We start from the raw sequence: 22,532 nt of genomic DNA on the forward strand, positions 1-22,532 counted from the left end.
AATAATCGCTCAGTCTGAATGAAATCGCGTTGAAGGGGTTAATGCTACTCAGATTTTCTCTCCCTCACCCAATCACTCTCACTCACAGTTCCAGCAACTCCCACGCACCCATCCAGCGCTACTGCCACCATCACCTACCCACACATCCATCCCTTTACTTCACCCATCCCCTCACGCATCCAGCCAATCACCTACACTTACTCACCCACCAACCTGTTCATCCTTCATCTGCCGACTCATCCATCTCCCTCCACTCACCTAAACAGTTCATGTATCCATTAACCATCCTATTCTCTTCTTAATGGAGTGATTAGGAGGATGACAAGACCAACCCCATACCCACTCGTTTACCCATCCCCCATCCACTAGCCTGTCCTCTTTCTCCTACCTATCCCATGACTCACGACACGGGCTTCCTTTACTCTCTCACTCATCCGCCCCTTCCTAGCCTATTCTGACTTCCTCTACTCATCTACTCCATCTCTTACTCATCCGCTCAGTCCCTCAATCATCCACCCATACCCTCCCATACCTTCAGTGTCCTCTTTTACCCACCCACGCATCCACCCGCCCACCCACTCCTCTCACTCACTTAACCATCAGTTTATTCACCTCTCTCTCTCTCTCTCTCTCTCTCTCTCTCTCTCTCTCTCTCTCTCTTTCATTCAGCACTTCGGTCGTTTACTCACCCATTCTCTCTATCACTGTCCCTTATCTCACCCACACACACACACACACACACACACACACACACACACACACACACACACACACACACACACACACACACACACACACACACACACACACACACACACACACACACACACACACACACACACACACACACACACACACACACACACACACACACACACACACCTTTCATTCCATCCCCTGACCCTCCTCGGTTTCCCCTCTCACCCACCTCCAGCCACTCATTCACCCACTCACCCTCCCACACATTCATTCACTTCATCACTCACTCGCTCCCTCTCTCCCTCACTCTCTTACTCACTCACTTGTTCCCCCACCCGCTCCTTGTCTTATTCATCCCCTCACCCCTCCCCTTCATTTCCCCTCTCATCCCCTACACCCCTCTTAACCGTCCTACCCCACAACCATCTCGGTGGCGGTTTCAGCAGCACAAGGCCCCCTCTGTGTCAACCCCTCCCCCTTTCCTCCCGCCTTTACACCCGCACACCACACCACACCGCGCCTCATTGTTGTGCTCCACCTCATGAGAGAGAGAGAGAGAGAGAGGAAGGGGGGGAAGGCAGAAGAAGTGAATAGAGAAAGAAGCCGAGAATAAGAAAACAGGGGGAAGCAGAGAGGACTGAGATCAAATGAATGAACGAAGAGGAAAGGAGTAATAAGAGAGAGGGAATAGGAGAGGCTGGGGAGGCAGGGACAGTTAGAGGAAGAGGAGGGGAGAAAGGGACCACAGGGGAGGGGAGAGGTAGGAAGGCGGGGAAGGGAGAGGGGAGGGGGAGGAAAGAAGCAGAAAGAGGGGAGAGAGGGAAGGATAGAATGGCGAGGAGAGAAAGAGAGGGGAGGTAAAGAGAGGATGGGGAGGGGAGGGGAGGATGGAGAGCGGAGAGGAGGGAGAGGAGAGGAGCGGGGAGTTGGGAAAGAGATAGAGGAGAGGGGGGAGTGATATTTGAGAGTAGTGAAGATTGTTTGGAGGCGGATTGGATTACTTTATTGGCATGGTGTCTGTGTTTGAGGTGTTTTGGTGATGATGATGGTGATGATGTTGATGGTTATTACTGTTTTATTACTATTATTATTATTATTATTATTATTATTATTATTATTATTATTATTATAATTATTGTTATTATTGTTTGTGTTGTTCTTGTCATGGTTGTTGATGATGACGTTTTCTTTGCTAGCGAGTCTAACATATTGGAATGTTTTATTTTTCTTGTATCACCATAATACTTGCAAGAGTTAACCGTTACTCTCAGTCCTTCATGTATGCAACAGGTCAGCTTTGGAACTGTCTCCCTCTGTCTGTATTTTCTCCTGTCTATGATCTCCAGTCTTTCAAACACAGTGTGTCCAGGCACCTCGAAATGAAAAGTTCTTGAATTTGGCTCTCTGATATCTTTTTTTTTTTTTTTTTGGAGGGAACAATTTGCCGGTTCCTGGCCTTTGGTTCCTTCTTCCTTGTATATTAAAGAAACAAGTATTGCTGTTATTACCTTTACCGCCGAATGTGCGTGTTATGCACCCACTTATCACAACTACTGCGCAAGATGGAGTTACTTCCCACAACCTTGTGGCAAACCACACATGGCCACACTTCCTCTGCTTTGGCAATACCTCCACCAGTCCTTGATAACATCACTTTTTTTTTTTTTACCATATCTTCACCTTTTATGGCCTACCACTATACTTGTCATCTTCAGAGTCACTGATAGATGTCCATTACGCCACCTGTGTACATCCATGACTGATTCATGTGACCATACTATCTAAGAACTCTCATTACTCTTTTATCAATAAATTACTAAGCATCTTTCACATATCTCGCCTTTTCCTGTCCACTGTACGCAACCTCCACACATTCTTTATCAGTTCTATATCCGGTACTCTCACTCTTGGCTTTTCGCACTTATACGTTTGAGTGGATCCAAACACATCTTAATGCAGTTCTCGTGCAGCAGCCATACTGAGTACTTTGTTTGGCATCAAGGCCTTCATTCTATCGGTCTTGGGCACTGCGGTACTTAATGTTAATCAAATGTCTCAAAGTGTATCAGGTCAGCCGTAGCGTTGTGGATATTGACTTCCATGGGATTTCATGTAGTGTTGACCTGAGGATGATGGGCAGTATATTTGAAACCATAACACTACCATTTTTGTCACTGTCACATATATCACTAATACAACCACCGCTGTCTTCACTACAAGTAGCCTAAGCATCCGCCATTATGCTCCGCCACCACAGTGGCAAAGGTGGGGTAGAGTCAGAACATTCAAGGGTCACTGATTATGACAGAGCTGGGTGCCTTTGCTCCCAGATACCTATTTGTTCCAAGGTACCAGTGCACATCCAGGTAACTCCTTGTGTCAGGGCTGGGGAAGGTACCAGTGCACACCCAGGTAATTGCTTGTGTCAGGGCTGGGGAAGGTACCAGTGCACACCCAGGTAACTGCTTATGCCAGGGCTGGGGAAGGTAGGTACGTACCAGTGCACACCCAGGTAACTGCTTATGCCAGGGCTGGGAAGGGTACCAGTGCACACCCAGGTAACTGTAACACCTATTCCATTATATTATTAGAATTGTTGTTGTTGTTGTTGTTGTCGTCGTCATTATCATCATTATTTTAGTACTCATGCTGTTTGTCATACTGGGCAAACACCATGAGAGAAGCTAACAGGCGTGCCAGACAACATAGTCAGTGTGTAACTCTGTTAAACCCATCCTTTGAGCCAACCCCCTTCCTGACACACCCACCCATCTCCGTCGCCCATCCCTCCCCTACCCCAAACCTCGTGTACCCTGTCCGGACCCTCATGGACTCTGCCTTGCTTTGTGTCTCTAATGTTACACAGGAAAAACACATGAGTAGCAATCGAAAGGAGGACACACACAAACACACACACACACACACACACACACACACACACACACACACACACACACACACACACCACTAATGTGTTTCTAAATACGTGATTTATCAAAGGTACTGCATTCCTTCCCCAGAGGCCCGGCGGTCCTCCTGTACCTCAGCAGATGGCACCACAACCTTTTCTTTCTCACTACTTTGGGCCTGTGCTGACCCATATATGCTGAGATATGCCAGGGCTTTCTCATACGGGAGTGGTGTTATATTCTTAGCTATACTTATGACTTGTCTTTGGGTCGTGTGTCCCAGATGACCACTGAAGCAGATCTAGGGACATTCACCCCATCAAACAGTTCTCAGTAAGGACCGATATCGAACCCTCGTCCATGTGAACCACAGTCCTTGGTTCGAATTCTCGTGGGTTGAGGAAGCTCCCTATCACCTCTTCCTTAGCGATTTATTTTTGATGCTGCTAGTTAATATCAATTTCTTTGTTATTCAAGTTGTGTATGGTATTATTTGGATTACTTAAATCACAGAAGAGGCTAGTAAGGAGTGCTAAACAAAATAAACTGCTCAAGAAGAAGTGTTAGAAAGTTCCTTAACCGACGAGAATACGGGCCCGTGTACGCCACTTACGACAGCCTATACTCGTATTCTGCAGCCTCTACATGATTTACCGGGCTTGCAACCTCCAGACGATTCTATTCAGCTCTTGAGAGCCGTGTTGTCGTGAAAACTAAACGAAGGCCATGTCTAACACTCCCAGGTCAAAGAGGTTGTCAAAAACTGAATAGAATTGTCTGGAAAGAGCTATAACAAAATGAAAATAAATGTCATCGGAGTGCAGAGGTTAGCCATTGGGTCATCTGTGTCCTCTAGATGAATTTCTCTCTCTCTCTCTCTCTCTCTCTCTCTCTCTCTCTCTCTCTCTCTCTCGACGTATTTTTTTCGTCATCCCCCTTTCTCCTTCTCGCTTTTCCCTCCACAACCCCTCCTCTTCCTCTCCCCCCTCCCTACCCAAACCACTTGCTTTCCCCGCCTCACCCAGCTCTGATGGTGGTGGTCGTGCTATTAATAAGGATGAGGTAGGGATCGTGTAACTTCCCATCTCCTGTTAACTTATCATCCCCTACTCTGAACAGTTTCACTCTCTCTCTCTCTCTCTCTCTCTCTCTCTCTCTCTCTCTCTCTCTCTCTCTCTCTCTCTCTCTCTCTCTCTTTTCTTTTCCATTTTTGTGGTCATCCTTTCATTCCCAGTGACTAGTTTGTTTAAATATTCCACATTTATCCAATTCTTCAGTGATCATCCTCTTCCTTTCCCTCAGTTCTTTCGCTAATATGTATATATATATATATATATATATATATATATATATATATATATATATATATATATATATATATTTTATATATATATATATATATATATATATATATATATATATATATATATATATATATATATTTGCTTTATCCATAGTTATCTCGTATCACTGTTGTACATCGCCCCCCTTGTGTTGAGTCATATAATCAGATGAAGTGTGTTAGTGAGGCTGGAACTGTTGGGTGTGTGTGATGGAGCTGAGATTTATACATTTTGAGCGACGAATTAGTGGAAGTGTTCCCACTTCGCTGGATACTTGGATGATAGTTACTTCTCTTGTCATAATACTTTAACCTCCATCTCTCTCCCCCATAACCTTACTTTCCCATACTCCCAACACCGTACACTCTCGCCCTCCTCTCACCCTGACCCACTATCCCGACATGATTTACACATTTCTTTCCGGTGTGGTACCCAGCTTCCTGAACTCACACACCTGCACACACACCATTTTGCTCTCAGGATTTTCACGATTCCCTTTCCTATCCTGTCCTTTCTCAGGATTTTCACGATTCTCTTTCCTATCCTGTCCTTTCTCATTCTATAAGGCATTCCTTCCCTTGTTTATTCTTTTTCGCCTGCCTTCCCTCACTCATCCGTCCTTCCAGTTTTCCTGTTTTTCAGTTTTGCTGTACCTGGTCCCTTGGGGGAGGTATTCACCGTGCCTCTCTATTTGTTTATCTGTGTGTGTACACAATATCACAAAAAGCTGTTACTGAAGTTCAGTGAAATTTGGTTGATAGGTGGGCACTGGGTTAAGGCAGAGTCTGTTAGATTATTAGGTGGTTCCGGATCCGATTGCAAGGGTAAATCATAAATTTCAATGGCATCGGCAGAGGTATGTGATCTCTGATATTCGATAGCAGGGCACACGAAGACTAGAATTAATCGACTGAGTTTGTAAGATCATAAAAGTACTCATCTGGTAGGAAGGAGAAATTACAGCAGTAAATCTTGAATCTCTCTTGGCACTGGTTGAAGTTTAAGCTCCCTGAGTCCTTTCCTCCTCTTGTTTTTCTCTTATTTCGTCTCAGTTCTTTTCTTACTCTTCATGTCCATTCCTTCTTCTTTACCATCCTTCTCTCTCAGTCGTTTTCTGATTTTGTTTTTACAATCCTCCCAGGTATAAGTTAGCATTTAACCTTTAACTTATTCTATTTCACTCAGGCGTTCTGTCGGTTTTGCTAACACCCATTATTTTTTCTCTGGTTTTGGTTTTCTCTATCAATCAGTTATAAAGTCTACTGCCAGAGTAGTGTTCTGTCATATGCCGGGTATATATATTGAAATCTTTATGTTCGATGAAAATGGATCTGGTTGGCATGCTGTTATGATGGTACCTGGTCACATCAGGTTGTTTTGCTGTACCTGTACCTCGTTATTCTAAGTGAGTTCAGTTTCATCCTGGCACCAGATTAGGTTACTTTAATGACTGACACAGAAATAGAATGTACGGTCATTGAAGAAGGGTATACCGCACGGCATTTCAAAATTCGTCCCGTGTGTCAAAATACAGAGAGCAGTAGGAGTTTAAATGATTTTTGTTGAATGTACACTTAGGACAGTAATATCGTTTGGTTATAACTTGAACAGTTATACAAGTCATGCATAATATTCTGAAAAGTTTGGATTCCGAAGATCACATTATTGGGTCTGAAAGTTATTGTTCAGCCCTCTGTTTTATATATATATATATATATATATATATATATATATATATATATATATATATATATATATATATATATATATATATATATATATACACGCAAATGTGCATTGCCCTCTTCTGTATTCCGTATCCATCCTCCGGGATTTTAGGTTGTTTCAAAGCGGACTCTCTTGATCACTCCGCTAATGAGAGAGAGAGAGAGAGAGAGAGAGAGAGAGAGTATTCTGCTTGCTTGTTAATACACATGGTGTCCCGTATAGATTATAAACTCAGTATGGAGGCTAAAATTAAAACTACATGGTGACCTAGTGCTGTGCTAAATTTAGTTTCACTAGATTTCATATATATACAGTATATATATATATATATATATATATATATATATATATATATATATATATATATATATATATATATATATATATATATATATATATATATATATATATATATATATATATATAAATATGTAGGCTCAGAAATATGACCCGAGTTCATCCGTATAGTGAGGTTATACCGAGCTAGTGATTTCCAGGAATGTGCTGCAAAATTTAGGAACACAAAGTCACGTCAAGGTCATCTTTCAAAATATCAGAAAGTATTGTCTAAAAGTATTATTCATTCTCTCATATTCCGACTAAATTTTACAGCCTGGTTTTCCTGTAACGGTCACTTTATAGCTGGCCTCTAAACGGAGAGCAGGAAGTGCAGGCAACCAAACACACATCATCTGGGTCACTCAACACACCGCTCCAATCTATATAAAGACGCTCACATTCCACGTCAGCTGTTTTTAGCCTTCATTTTGATGCTTGCGTCTGCTTGCGTTTGCTTGGGTGTGCTTGCTTAGTGGATTATCTAGTCGCCTTTGTTTTCTTTGAGAGTGTGAATTAGGATACAGTGAACTGAGGATTGAGAGAGTTGAGGACGTCTGAAGGAGAGAGAGAGAGAGAGAGAGGAGAGTGTACAGGAAATGAGACAAGGACATCAAAAAATTGTACAGGAAATTAGATAAATTTGAAAGTAGACTAATGCATGAAATGAGAGAGAGAGAGAGAGAGAGAGAGAGAGAGAGAGAGAGAAAATGATGTCAGTATAACTACTCCCTTTACAACCTCCACATGAATACTTCGCTCATAAACGACCCCCTGCCACCACTGACCCTCACCCCCCCTCTTCCCTACCTCACTACCACCACCCACCCTTCCCCCCTTACTCCACCCCCACCTTTCCCCCACTACCTCTCCCCCACAGCTACAACAAATGAAACTCATCCGTCCCCTGCCTTTCCCCCCACTGGTTCTTCCCCTCCAGCCACTGCCACACTCTTCCCCAACCCTACTCCACCACCTTTCCCCTCCTCTAAACCCCCTTACCTCACCCTACCCCACCTTAACCCTCCATACCTTCCCTTACAATCTTCCCCTTCCCTTCCTTTCCCCTTCCCTTCCCCGTACCTTCTTCACCACTTCCTCTTCCTTTCCTTTTCACTTCCCATTTCTCTCCCCTCCCCTTCCCTTTCCTCTTGCCCTTCCCTTCCTTTCTCTTTCTCCATCCTTTCCTTTTCCCTTCCCCTTCCCTTCGTTTCTCTTTCTCCATCCTTTCCTTTTCCCTTCCCCTTCCCTTCCTTTCTACTTCCCCTTCCCTTCGTTTCCTCTTTCCTTATCTTCTTTTCCCCTTCCCCATCACTTCTTCAGTCCCCCACCCTCCCCTCGTTACGCACCCTTCATTCTGGCATTTCCTCACACTAAATCATCTTTCTTCACCCCTTCCACCCACTCCTCCTCCTCTCCCCGCTTACCTTAGCCCTTTCAGACCAAGGACGTATTCACCCCTTCCACCCGTCCCCGTCCCCTTCTCTTTTAACCCTTTCAGACCCAGTACGTCTCTCCTAAAATCAGTGAAATAGTCTGAAAAGGAAAGCGCTTGGGCCAAAGAAGATAGTTACGATTGTTTTTAGTCTTCGGCATAAGGACATCTCTTCCAGGCATAATAAAATCCTTCAGCGCTTGCCAGTAAACAATAAACACGTTCCCAGGCTGAAGTGGTTGAATTCTCTGCACCCCTCTTGGCTTCTTCTCTTTACCTCTTTCCACACTCTCTTGTTTCTTTCCAGCTTTGTTTAGGTTCTTACACACACACACACACACACACACACACACACACACACACACACACACTCTCTCTCTCTCTCTCTCTCTCTCTCTCTCTCTCTCTCTGTCTATTTATTTATATCTTTCTATTTCATCCACCTCTCATCTGTTTCCTTCACTTCTTATCATCTCTCTCCTCCTCTTCCTCATGCATTTTTCTTCTCCTTTTCCTACTTCCTTTATCTCTCTTCTCCATTTTTTACCTCCTCCTTTCTTCCCTCCCTCCCTCCCTCCGTTCATGCCTTCCGTCTTTTGCCTCTCTCCTCTCTCCTTGACCTTTCATCTTCCTGCATCATTCTTCCCTCTTCTGTACCCTCCCTCACCTCTCTCTCCTCCCTCCATCACGTTTCTCTACTTTCATTCTCTCCACTTTCCTCCACCTCTCTGTCTCCTTACTCCTTCATCACCTTTCTCCACCTTTTTAAATTTTCTCTCCAGCTTCCCTTATCTCTCTCCACCCTCCTTCACATTTCCTCCTTCTTTCACCTCTCTTTTCCCCCTCTCTCACATCATTCTTCACCGCTGTCCATTCGCTTACGTAACTTTACCTTACTTTACATCCGTCCATGTGTCCTTCCTTGCCACCATTCTATATCTCTCTCCATATTCTCCTTTTTTTTTTTTGTCAGCCTGCTTCATTATTCTCAAATTTATCTTCCTTTTGCCTATCCTCTGCGTCCCATCACTTTTACCTATCCTTTTCGTTCCGCTTTTTTTGCCTGTCCTTTCTGTGACGTCTCTTGTGCCTGTCCTTTCCGTACTTCTCTTTTGCCTATCCTTTCCGTACCGTCTCTTGCCTATCCTTTCCTTAACTTATCTGTTGCCTATCCTTCCCATCTTTTTTGTTTTTTCATTAGTCACTCCAATACTAGTCGTTCCCCTAAGCTGAATAAAATCATCTGGCAGTAAGAAGAAGAAAACGGAAAAGTCTTGATACGGAGGGAGGTTAAATTGAACCTTCTCCAGTCTTTGCTCTATTTTTAGATGCGGGAGCGTCTCTAGGAATGAGCCTGTCTGTCAGTCACCCGCTAAGGATTTTCGGAAATGTGGAACACCACTCCATTAGACGAAGCCCCATATTAGGTCCTATGATCCGGCATCTGTCTAGTAATTTTCTTTTGTATATGTTTCTCTCTCACTCGGACGTTCCTTAGTTTGCAACTTTTATTTATTAATTTATTTGTTCAGCTTGGGTCTCCTTCTCTCTCTCCCTCCCTCCTTCTCACGTTACTTCACCCTCCTCCATTATCACTCACTGTTTTGCTTTCCTTTCCTCTCCCTCCCTCCCTCCCTTCTCGTCCTATTCTTCCCCACCTCTCCAACGGTCCCACCCTCACTCACCCCTCTGCGTTTCCATCTCCTTCAACCTCTCTCAACCCCTCGCTTTCTCTCTATTCTTTCACCCTTTCTCTTCCCCTCCCCTCCTCAGCCTTTTCTTTATCCCTCAGCCCTATCACCCTATCTCACTCTTCCCTCTCTCACCCTTCCACCCACTCTCTCCACCCTTCTACCATCTCGAACTGTCTTTCATCCCTGCACGACTATTTCCACTCTTCCCCTCCACACAGCCCCTTCAAGGTACTGTACAGTACCTCACAGTGCTCTCTCTCTCTCTCTCTCTCTCTCTCTCTCTCTCTCTCTCTCTCTCTCTCTCTCTCTCTCTCTCTCTCTCTCTCTCTCTCTCTCTCTCTCTCTCTCTCTCTTTCTCAATATATATATATACTGTATATAGCAATGCAAAATCAGTGCTAAGGATATGAAATGCCTTGCAGTGAAAGCTAAGGTCTGCCCCTGCAAAAACGTGCCTCAGGGAGTGGAATACAAAGGATGGGAACGGTGTTGAGATGATTGAAATGAGAGGTATAGGAACCTTAATGAAGTTCTTGGGGTGAGTTGCAGGAGATAAATAAAAAGGAGTATGAATGATTATCTTAACGCGAGGTAAATGAGTTGTGGTGGAGCATGAGTAAATGCAGTAAGGAGTGTTTCAGTCATTATGTTTGCAGGACGTGAAATGCAGAGAGTGAAATACAGATCCAATGAGTGAAACGATGTGTAGCTGGGTGTGAGTGAGGTGTCATGAAAGTGTTGCAGGATATGAAATACGAGTGAAACACGAAGGGTGAAATACAAGGGAGGGAAACACAAGTGAATGATGTGTATCGAGTGTGAGTGAGGTCCATGGGTGTGTTGCAGGGTGGGAGGAAGAGCAACTATTTACACCGTCCCTGGCCCGCTGGAGGAGGAAATGCCGCCCTAAACACTGATCTATTCTCGGATCAAACCCCTCCTCCTCCTCCCCATATGCCCACTAGTTTTTTTTTAACTTGGGTTGTTTGTATAGGCGTACATTTTATTTTAGTTTTTTCAGTCTAAAGAAATATTATATATGCCGAAAAAGTTGTTAAATCGTCTTTTAATGGCCCCTGATTTTAGTTATTTTAAGAGACCGTGTAGTTTGGAAGGTGAAAAAGGTTGATCCATGCTAACACAGAACACCGCCTTTCAAAGTGTATCTATGTATGTATTTATATATTATGTATCTACCGTATATATTTATTTTATGTAGTTAATTACTTAATGCTCGTTGATCTATTCCTCTTTATGGTAATTTGAATATCACTTCGAATCATCCTTAATGTGGTAAGCAAGGATATAAGTGTGACTGCGTTTATTTTTTGTTTTTTTTTTTTTTTTTTTTTGCCTGTAAGCAGTAGAGGGTTCTTTGTAGTTTTGCCTTTGATCTCTGACAAGTGTGGAATTTCGGATGTCAGAGTACAGGACCTCGAGAGAGAGCTTAACTAATGCGTATCAGTATCTCACAGACTTGACGGTGTCTGCACATGCATGCGTCACTCATAGTCTACAGCAATAGAACACATTAAGTGAGGGTATTGTGTGTATCTGTATTAGGGCAACCAGTACCAGTGTGCGTCAGTGCGTATATTAGGGCGCACAGGCGAACATCCATCTTCCTATCTTAACTTATATAAGCTCGTCACACTGGCTGCTTCCCACACCCCCCTCCCCCCTGCCTCTTGTGGTCCACCCGCCTTATATGTGCCCTCTGTCCCTTTATATGCTAATAGCCCGCTGTCCCTCTCTCCTCCCAAGGCCACTCATCAGAACACTACTTTCTAATATATTTCATGTGCATCGTAGTTTGACTTTTATATTTTTTTTTCCTCTGCAAATTTCTGGTTATGGCATGAGGTACCATCGTTTTGCTTCTAGTGGCGTCTGTAGCTTTATGTACAGTATTTTGATTTTTTGTCCCTGTGTCCAGAGAAGGAAGGGGCGTTGCACTGGACTCATGTTTGCTTTTGCTTGTTCTTCCGCATTGTGTTCTCAGACACCGTAAATCAAACTAGACATGTGAGTGCACAGACGCATGAACATTTTTATTACTATTTTGACAGCTGCGGGAAAAGCCGTTAAACACAAATGAATAACATTTAAAGAAATGTCAAATGTTTTCTTCCTCTACATACCCTGATACTGAAACCAAAAATCGAGGTATGTGAACTAGAAGGTGTTATTTATTCAAGTTGTCTGCACCATCTTGCCTTTTGATCAGCCAACACTGCTATCTAAATTAATACAGTGACAATGTCGCTACGATATTATGCAAGAAAACGGATATAAGTTACAAGAGTACGAGTGCTAAAAAATGAAGCTTATTAAATAGTTCGCTTCCGGCACCACAACACTGCAATCCAGGGTTCCAGTCTTGAAAAAAAATTGATACATTTTTCGATATTGAATTGTTCCCATTGTACTTAACGCCAAATTTGGACTAGGTCGTCTTGATTTCTCGAATAGTTTTTCTCTCCTGTGGCGCCTTCCCGCCCACATAGCCAGGGAGTCACGATTCTCAGCACGCGTCCTTATGAGTCACCACGCTGCCTGATTTACCACTCACACGACGGTTGTGATTACGGGCAACAGTTAAAGAGGGACACAGTGGGGAGGGGGGGGGGGAAGTTCAGGGGTGACAGGGTTCAGACATTATGGAGGGGTGTTTTTAGGTTGACGAGTAAGGGGCCGGGGATGAGTGTAGAGGCCCTCGAGGTCATCAGGACGAATCAACCAAAAGTGAATGGATAGAAAAATTAGGGTAAAGTTTGTGTTTGTTATTTATTTATATATTTACTTAAATGTTTATATATATTTATTTATTTGTCTATTTAATTAATTAATTATATGTATTTGATCCGTCCTTACGATTTAGTTCTAAAAATCGTTGGTTGTCTGATTCGCCTTCCTGATGCCGAGGGTCTCCAATTACACTTATTGTGGTGGATGTTATTAAGCTGACTAGTAAAGGAAGGGAGAGAAGGGTGTTCGTGTTTGGAGAAGGAAGGAACGGCAGGGGATAAAGACATAAGGTAGGGACTGAAAGGGTAGTGGTGTCACGAAAGTTAGCAGAAGGTAAGGTGAGTTGGAGAAAGAACGCGTAGGCAGAAAGGGAAGATAAGGTTGATGACGGAAAGGGAAACGAAATATTGAAGGAGTGTAGGGGCATGAAGAGAAGGAAAATATGTGGTGAAAAGGAAGAGGAGCTGGAGAAGTGTCAAGAACATGGAGAGGCGTTCATGAGAGGTATGAGGAGCCGGAGAAGGGATGTGGGAGCCTAGAGAGTATGAAGAGGCGCTGGTGTGAATGAAAAAGAACTGGAATTGGGATGAGGGAGCAAAGAGGGCTGAGAGAGATGGTGATGTGAAAGATTAGAATGGTATGGAGAATATGGATGTAGTGTTAGTATGGAGTAATTTGAGGCTGGTGAAATGTGAGTTGACAAGCATGAAGGACATCCATTAAATACTACTGGGAAGGGCCTCAAGAAACTAAAGAGAGGTTTCAAGGAGCAGCAAGAAGGAATAAAGTTGGTGAATATGTTATGGAGGAGTGAGAGGTGTTGGGTAAGAGGGCAGTAAGGGCATTTAGATAAGAGGAGTGAATCTTGGTGGGTTAAAAGTTTTGGGTTTCTAAGGGATAAGGAGGGCGGTTAAGAGGTTGGAGAATGTGTGTGTGTGTGTGTGTGTGTGTGTGTGTGTGTGTGTGTGTAAAATAATACCCAGTTGGCTAAAACGAGTATGTCTTAAGCTGAATCTGCTTGCCTAGCGGTAGAATCATTATAAAAGACCTAACCTACTAAAAGGGTTATTTCGAAGCTGTTTGTTTTAGGGTAGGTTATAACTAAGATATCTACTGTATTGCATGAGGCAAAGACAAGGATGGAAAAACAGGAAGCAGCTGCATGTGTCAGAGGGGAGAGGGGAAGGGGTGAGTTGGAAGTGGGAAGTTAGGGGATGGTGCGAGGGTGGAGGAGGGGAAGGACTGACACTGGAAGAGAAAAGGGAGGGAAAGGTACGGGGATGAAATAGGGGAGGAAGGAAGAGGAACGGGCTTACGATGAAAGAAGAGATGGAGAAAGGTGCTTAGACTGGAAAAGGGGAGGTAGGGAGGGAAAGGTACTGAGTGAGAAAGAAGTGAGGGAGGGGGAGGAGAGGGGAACAGGGGAGAGAAAGAGCGAAAAAGGCTAGGGTGGAAGGAAGTAGAGCAAGGAAAGAGTTAGAAGAGGATTAATGAACGTGCAGCACATGAGGAAGGCTGAGCTGAGGAAACTCTATAGGTTTAAATATAAGATGCTAATGACAAAAAGGCGATCAGAATTAGGAAAATGGAGAGAAAGGTAAAAAAGGATATGAGAAGAGGAAAAAATTAATCAAATGGAAGATCAATGGAAGGGATCAGATATTTGGGAGTGTGTGGGGGGTAAGTATTTGGGGTGTCGGGGGTGAATGGAGGGAGGAAAAGTCAGTGTGATGATATCGTGGGTGTGGTTCGTGCTCTCCCCCATCACCTCACACTCCACCCTCCATTCACCCAATTAACCCTAATTCATGATTATGAGGTCAGTGCACGGAAAAGGACACGCGCTTGGAGATTTTACGTAACTAAGGTAATAAAACAGTTTAAGTCTAATCATCATATTCTCTCCTTGTTTTCTCCATCAAACTGTCTTCCTCTTCATTATATCTTTTTGATCTGTATGGTATTTTCTTGTTCCAAAAATGCCCTGTTCACGCACCCTTTTTTGCATTACTTTTTTTTTTTTTTCATGGATTTCCCATGACTGATTTAATTTGTTCGGTTTATTTGGTAGCAAAGACAGTGAAATCTTCAGTGAAATACATCATACATTTTTGTATGAAATCGTCTTGCGTAAGCTAGAATAAGATGTCTCTACTTCTAGTCCCTTGTTATTCCATCAGGAGCGTTGGGGTGGGGCTAGGCTACTTAGTCCCGACAGTAATGTTGAGAGTGACAAATCACGCTCCCATAAGTGGTATTATGTGAGAAGTAAACCCTAGCCACTCCTTGGATGTAAACCCTTATATGCAACATCAGGTTGGAGCGGCATAACTCACTTGTCCATCTAGACATCCAGCTGTTAATATGATTGTCACCCAAAGTATTTAATGATTTCCTGGGCCACAAATAAATAATCTTTTAGCCTGTTACTCAATGTAGAGTCACCAGAAGGCAGCACTACATCAAGTGAGTGGACGATGAGCGCCTCGACCTACCAAATAAATATCCAAATTTAACAAAATAGATTAAAAACAAATCAGTCTGTCATACTCAAACCTATAATCCTTTCTCCTGTAACTTTACGTCCAGACCTCTCGACTCTTCCTTCCCAACTTCAGTCGTAACTTTTTGATTACCTCTTATCCCTTACCTCTTTCTCACTGCCTTTGTCGTTAGCTGTCCACTCCTGCCTCCAGACCGTCTTTCCCTGCTTCTAACTACCTCCGTCTAAGACTTCCTTCCCTTCGCCAGTTGCGGCGGTGTGGGGGTGCAACAAGGAGACGCGGGAGGTGGGGGTGTGTCTCCACGTGTACCTGGAGAGAGACTTCCTTACCATGGAGAGTATTGTGTACCCCAGACGTACGCAGCAACGCAGAGAGATGCTTTACAACAGGTGAGAGAGAGAGAGAGAGAGAGAGAGAGAGAGAGAGAGAAACTGTGTTTGTGAAAGAGCTGGCATGTGCGAGTTTATGTAAGAAAATGGAATTAGTTTTGTGTACAGTACGTCAGTCTGAGGCTGAGTACTTCTACAAGATATCCAGTGACGCCGAAGATGTGGCTGTCGTGATCAAGTCTGATTCTTTTGTATGTATTTGTGTTAACGAAGTATCTCACTAATATCTGATCTCGTTTGGGTGAAATTAGCAGATATACTGTGTGCAGGTCTGGGAAGAAGTGATGCAGTTATGGTGCACATCGATCGAAGTCAAGGTCGGAGTTCAGGGTGCTGCGTTTTCATCTTCAACGCATGCCCTAGTGCGTGTGTGGGTCTAGGATGAAATTATTCGATTTTGGTGTAGGTCGATCAAAGACAAAAGTCAAAATTCGACCACGGCTTTTTTTTTTTCTTTTTTAAAATCTCTAAATACTGTTTCTTGGTAAATTAGCTATGTAAGCAAAAAATGACGCGCGCATGTTTCATTTTCTTTCTTTCCCTCTTTTCTCCTTGTCCGCCTTTTCCTTTTTCATTCTTTCTTCATTATCATTCATACTTCTTTATTTGTATCATTATGTCCTTGTCTGTTACTTAAAAAAAAAAAAAATCTCATACAGTTACTCCGGTGTGGGCGAATTACGTCAACTGCCTCCCCTCCCAGACCTCCCACCTGAACAGAACCAAACCACTGGAAGGGAGGATGTGGAGAGCAGCAGGGTGAGAAGGGAAGGGAGAGCTGCCCTGGAGGAGACCTGGGGAGAGTTGGAGCTGAGGGAAAAAGGAGAGAGGATGAGAAGGGGGGCGAGAGTGGGCCGAAGCACAGCAGAAAGATACACCGTGGTTGATAGATTCGGTCACCACGGATGGGTCGAGGGACCTGAGCTGGAGGACTACTGCAGGTGAGGTGATGGTGATGATAATGATGTTGATTGTAGTCGTAATGATAATGGTGATAAAGATGACGATTGCAGTGAAAATGACGATGACAGCAATGAAAATAATAATGATGGTGATGATATTGATACTGATAGAGATGATGAGAGTACTAATACTGATGACAGTACTACCTAGGACTCGAGCTTTACAGTCGCTGTAATTCGCTATTTTGACCGTCTAGAAAGTCTTGTCGAAACCTTTCATTTTTTTTTTAATATAACAAAACAGAGGAAGGAAAACAATGAATGAAAAAATAATAAACCATACACCAGATTGCTGGTGTCCTTCATTCATAAAAAATCTGTGACAGTCGGATTGGAGTTTGCGGGGAACCAACTCTGGGCATGCGAGTTACAAAGAGATGCAGTTTGGAGAATAAAAGATTTCTGATAGGCGGAAGTTTTGCAATATAGCAGTGTGACATTCAGGTCATGAGCGCTACCAGATGCCCGTGTAGCACAGGGAAAGGCATGGAGAGGTGGCATAATGGATGCAGCTTCGTCTGAGCATTTGCCATAAAAGTAGGCCTATCTGTAAAATAATGCAAATGGAGGCAAGCTCGTAAACTAATGAAGAATATTTTAATGGGCTGGAATATCGTTATAGTACTGTATTTCAGAACAATAAAGAAGTAAAGGATTTGCTAACCTCATCTTTATCAGTGCTTAGTTATGTAACGTATATATCATATTTACACTCTCGCCGTCATATGTGTGTGAACAGAATATCCAGACTCAGTGGAAAGGTTGAGGGCCAGCCAATGAGTAAACTTAATACTTTCGTGAACAATAGATTAAAGGTCAAGATCGGGACTAGGTCAGATCTTTACCTAGTAAAATTAGCTCAGAAAGCTTATATCCACTCTTAGCCAAACTGGGGAAACGATTTAGGATAAGGGAAAAAATTAATATATTCAATTTTAAAAACAGTCAGTCAAAGACCAAGGTCACTGAGCAAGGTCTGAGTTCAGGCTGTGTGTGTGTGTGTGTGTGTGTGTGTGTGTGTGTGTGTGTGTGTGTGTGTTAACAGAATGGCTCAGACAGTTTTTATTTGATTTTAGCCGAATTTGGTGGAAGTGTTGAGGGTCAACCAAGAAGTAAGCCAATTGTTTTTTAGAACAGTAGGTCAAAGACCAAGGTCATAGGGCAAGGTCAGCTTTTTTTTATGCGATTTAGATAAAACTTTGTGGAAGTGTTGGGGATAAGGGAAGAGTAAGAAGATTCATTTTTGAGAAAAAGTCAAAGGTCAAGGACACAGAGAAAGGTCAAAGTCTACTGTCACAGGGCAAGATCAACTCAGTTCTGATCTGTTCTAAACCAAACTTAGTGGAAGTATTAAGGGTCAAGCAAGAATGCAAGTCAATTTTAAAAGCATGCAGTCAGAGGTCACTGTCATAGGGCAAGCTCAAAGTCTGACCCATCTGTTTGTGTATGAACAAAATAACTAAAGCAGTCTTTGTTATATCATGATTAAACTTGATGGATGAGTTGAGGATCACCCAAGAGGTTGGACTAATGTTTTTAAGAACAGCAGGTCTAAAGCCAAGCCCACAGGACAAAGTCAACTTTTACATGTTTTATCCAATGTAGACTGAAGTGAAAGGGTTCTTGTTAAATCAGGAAGAAAGAAATTAAATTTTGAGAACATAGGTCAAGGTCATATGGAAAAGCCAAATGCCAGGGTCATAAGGCAATGTCAACTCAGACAGTTTTGGTCCGATTTGAGCCAAGGTTGATAGAAGGGTTAAGAGTTAAGTAGGAATAAAGAAATTAAATTTTTAGAATAATCAGTCGCTAGTCGAGGTTACAGGGCAGTGTCAAATAATTGGCCCAGAAACCAGTTGGTGGCATGGGTGATCCACATTCTGAGTGCTCCTACTTGTTCGTCCTCATTGTTTGCATTTTGTTGACTATAGTTTGTACTGATTAGAAAACTGCTATACCATATTTTATGTTTTTCGTTCTCTTTACTCTGCACTTTTGGACAGTCATTATCTCTCATTTTTTGGTAAATAATGGACCATTACATGTGTTCCTGTGGATGTCTGAAGTAATCCCTGTAATGATTATAAAACTGTGAAACAAGTGCAGTTAAAAGTTGTCTGTCCATCAAATAATAATCAACCATAAATTCATTGTGTTGCAGTCGGCTTGGCACTGTGATCACCTGTTTTGAGGAGGTGTTGGTCAACTGTGACAATGGGTATGACTTCTTCAGGTGGGTGATGGGGTGCTGAGTGGGGATGAAATCAAGATTAGGAGGTTCATATTACAGTATCTCTGAGACAAATGTGATAGTGTACGATTTCTCTCAGCTGGATAAAGTCATCAGAAGTTTACCAGGAAAAAATGATCAAAATTCTGTCATGCTAGTGCAAGTGCTAAAGAGAGATCCTGTTTAATCCTTTCACTATGTAGGGTTTCCCTTTTACTGTAGTAAATCATCTCTTGCCAGTGAGAAAGTATCCCAGTTTGATTATTGTTTTGAAAAGGTTTATATACAGTAAGATAATTTGACCACAGCTTGAAATATTTAATGTACATTTTATAAGTGAATCTTTGTTGCAGAGCAATCATGCTTGTTGCATTGTGGAGCCTGCTAGGTGAAAAAGTAGTGCAGATACAATTCTGTCCTGTTGGCTGAATGTAGCTATGGCAGGGATTACTGCATTTCCTAGTACTTATCTATTGGTAATGGTATGCTATTATTTCTACTGAACTGTAGGAATACGACTCCTCATACTGCAGATGGTATTGTCTATCTATCTATTGCCAGACGCCTCAATCCCGTTTGGGGTGGCCACAAACAAATCGCCTCCAAGTCGCCCTGTCCCCCGCCATTTCACTCCCCTGCTCCCAACTCACACCCCCCTCTCTCATATACCTCTCCACCCCATCCCTCCATCTCATCCTCGGCCTCCCCCTCCCTCTTTCCCCCTCCACCTCACTCACATACACTCTCTTCGTCAGTCTTTCACCCTCCATCCTCTCCATATGGCCAAACCACCTCAGTATGTTCCTCATAACGCTTCCTATCACATCCACATCAACACCACAACGCTCCTTTATATCCTCATTCGTCAGCCTTTCTCTCCATGTGACTCCACAGGCTCCTCTTAAATAACTCATTTCCACTGCTGTCACTCTTGACTTGTGTCCTTCCAACAACGTCCAAGCTTCACTTCCGTACGTTAGAGTTGGTATCACAATACTGTCATGTAGTAACTGGTATTGTACTTTGTTATAACCAACTCTGCAAAGTAAAACATTCAGAATGTCACTATGCTGAGGTGTTACTGAATTTCTTCTGACACAAATTTGCCTCATCAGGTTGGTCTGGATAAAAGTTTGAAGAGCACTCCATTTCAGTGGGCCACATTCTGGACAAGCCACTTCTCATTGTCAGACGTATTGTAGGTGACAGTGAGAAATGGTTTGCCCCATTTGTAACCCAGTGAAACAAAGTGTTCTTTCTGTGTTTCATTCAGATGTATGTGATCTGACAGATTTGCATCAGATTACTCATATACTGTATCTGAATACCCCATTCGGTCCAGTGACATTTTATGTTTTACCGTTGTTATCAATAGATGACTTCTCCTGGCTTTGGAGAGACATTTTGAACTGGGGATGCCAGTCCATAGCTTCCATTAATCCTTACATATCAAGGGTTCTGCCATATATGAGTACAGTATATCTGTCTTGAAATAACATTAATTAAAAACATAGATTGTAGAGATTAAGGCCTCAGTGTATAAAGGCTCTAAGTCATAGAGATAATTTAACATCAGGTACCGTCATTTGCTTCACTCCCTGGCGCGGGTTCATCAGTACCTGTGTTACTCTGCATACTACCGCTCCACCAGGTTCCTGCGTGAGTAATAAACACCAACATATACTTTTTACCAGTTTAAGTTCTTTGTATTGCATCTTATAAAATTGTTTTAAACTATTACACTGATTTTTATTGTCTGTGAAAGGCTTCCCACCTGTATTTACTTTGGTATGTATGTCATTTTGCAAGAATAATTCCTTGATGTTTCTACTTAGTTATTGAAAATAAAATAGCTTAGAGATATTATGCTCATTTTTATGTTATCAAGGCCTGCCTACTTGTGCCAGAGATTACTTTGCCTTGTATATCCTGAATGAGGCCAAGGAGCCTTCTGTTTATCTCTGCATCCCAGTTCTACCTCTGAGGTAATTTATCATCAGGCTACATTAGAATTTCTTTGTTCCTGATTTAAAGCATCTGCCACAGCTTTCCTGAAGGTGATAGATTGTGCTGAGAATGCTCGCCTGGGTCAGCGGTCTTGCCATCGTCCCAACATCACAGTCAACGTGTGGAACCAGATCTTACGCCTGGAAGTTGGACCCGAGATCTGCGAGTGAGTTACTCAAATTTTGTCTTCTTCTTAGTGTATATTCATAAAGTAATCTGCATTTGACAGCATTGTAACTACTGTATTGCTACACTGATAGATGATATTTGTGTATTTTGCACTGCTGTAATTAAAAAATATTGTAAGAAGAGTAATCTGGTTGAGACAATTTCATACAAACAGAATTTGCTGCATTGTTTTGTTCTTTGCATCATAATGCCATAAAAGACAAGCATTAACAACTTTGGGAAAAAACTATGCCATATACAACAGAGTATGCATTTCAACAGTTCGCTGAACACGCAGCGGTCATGCCTATTGGATAACGAGTACGTGCATACTGAGTGTGGAGGGTGGGAGAAGGGTGAGCTGTACCGTAATGTGTCTGCCGTCTTCTTGGCTACTTGGTGCCACCTGCCTCTCCACCCAAACATCATCTTCCCATCCTCAGCACCATCTAGTCATTACCCACCTTCTTTCCACATGGCGCTGCTTGTTGTTCTCCTCCTCCTGAGAGGGATGTGCTGACATTGGTTACCTTTAGCAGCAACTTCTGCCTCACCATCTTTATTTGCGTCTTATAATTTTCCTTCTAGTCATCATCTTTCTTATCAGTCTCTCTCCTGCTGTTGCTGTGTATTCATTTCCAATCTTAGCTACCTCTGTACGAGTAGTCCCTTGCTGGCTTTCCCTGTCATTTTCTGCCATCATACCCTCTAGTCAACATTTCTGGGCTCATATTCTTACATAAACGTATGGTCAATAATGTCACATAACAGTGATTTGCTTTGCAGAAAGGTCAGGAGATTGTACATTTTTTTCCATGTCTGTTGTTCATTTGGCAAAAACAAATCATACTTACAGGAGTTAACAGTATTGTGTTATTTTTTTTTTTATCTGCAAGGATAAGGAAAGGAGAGTGCAGAAACTCTTTGTGTCTCTTGTTCTTCCTGCAAATGAAAATCTGAGTTATGAGAGAAAGATTGCATGTACATTTGTTTGTGAATTTGAACCTTGTTCTTTACTTGTACTGTACCATAGACTGATTTTCTTAATGTTTGTCAGCTTTTTTGTTCTAGATTTTTCTTTGTTGCTACTTCTTTAATCTAGAATTCTTTAATGTTGCACTTCCCTCACATTCTCAAATTAGTGTACAACATTGTAAATTTCTTTCCATGGGGAACTGTAGGTGTGATCTGAGATGTATAAGTACTCGTCTTGGAGGAAAATGTGTTGGTGCTGTCACTGTTTTCATTCATTGTTTAACTGAAGTAAACATTTAGCTACAAATTTCTCCATGAAAGGGCCTAATAAAGGAACAAGGTACTGTATTGTTACCGATCAGTACTGCTGGCTGCATTGCCATCATTACAAATGACATAGAGTAA

At 42.6% G+C, this 22,532-nt stretch overlaps 1 protein-coding gene across 1 annotated transcript in view; it reads left to right on the top strand.

Moving 5' to 3' along the window:
- Positions 1–21,851, top strand: part of LOC145412500 (uncharacterized) — a 27,173-nt gene extending 5,322 nt beyond the window's left edge. Inside the window, exons 3-8 of the mRNA XM_080282387.1 lie at positions 15,644–15,785; positions 16,445–16,726; positions 18,909–18,980; positions 20,554–20,636; positions 21,024–21,150; positions 21,435–21,851. Of these exons, the coding sequence (XP_080138513.1) occupies positions 15,644–15,785; positions 16,445–16,726; positions 18,909–18,980; positions 20,554–20,636; positions 21,024–21,150; positions 21,435–21,672 (944 nt within the window). The 3' untranslated portion in view covers positions 21,673–21,851. The remainder of the gene's footprint in view (positions 1–15,643; positions 15,786–16,444; positions 16,727–18,908; positions 18,981–20,553; positions 20,637–21,023; positions 21,151–21,434) is intronic.
- Positions 21,852–22,532: the final 681 nt, after the last annotated feature.

This window comes from Coenobita brevimanus, chromosome 93 (genome assembly GCF_032717465.1).
Source record: "Coenobita brevimanus isolate Jiangsu-jjx chromosome 93, ASM3271746v2, whole genome shotgun sequence".
NCBI classification, from domain to species: Eukaryota; Metazoa; Arthropoda; class Malacostraca; order Decapoda; family Coenobitidae; genus Coenobita; species Coenobita brevimanus.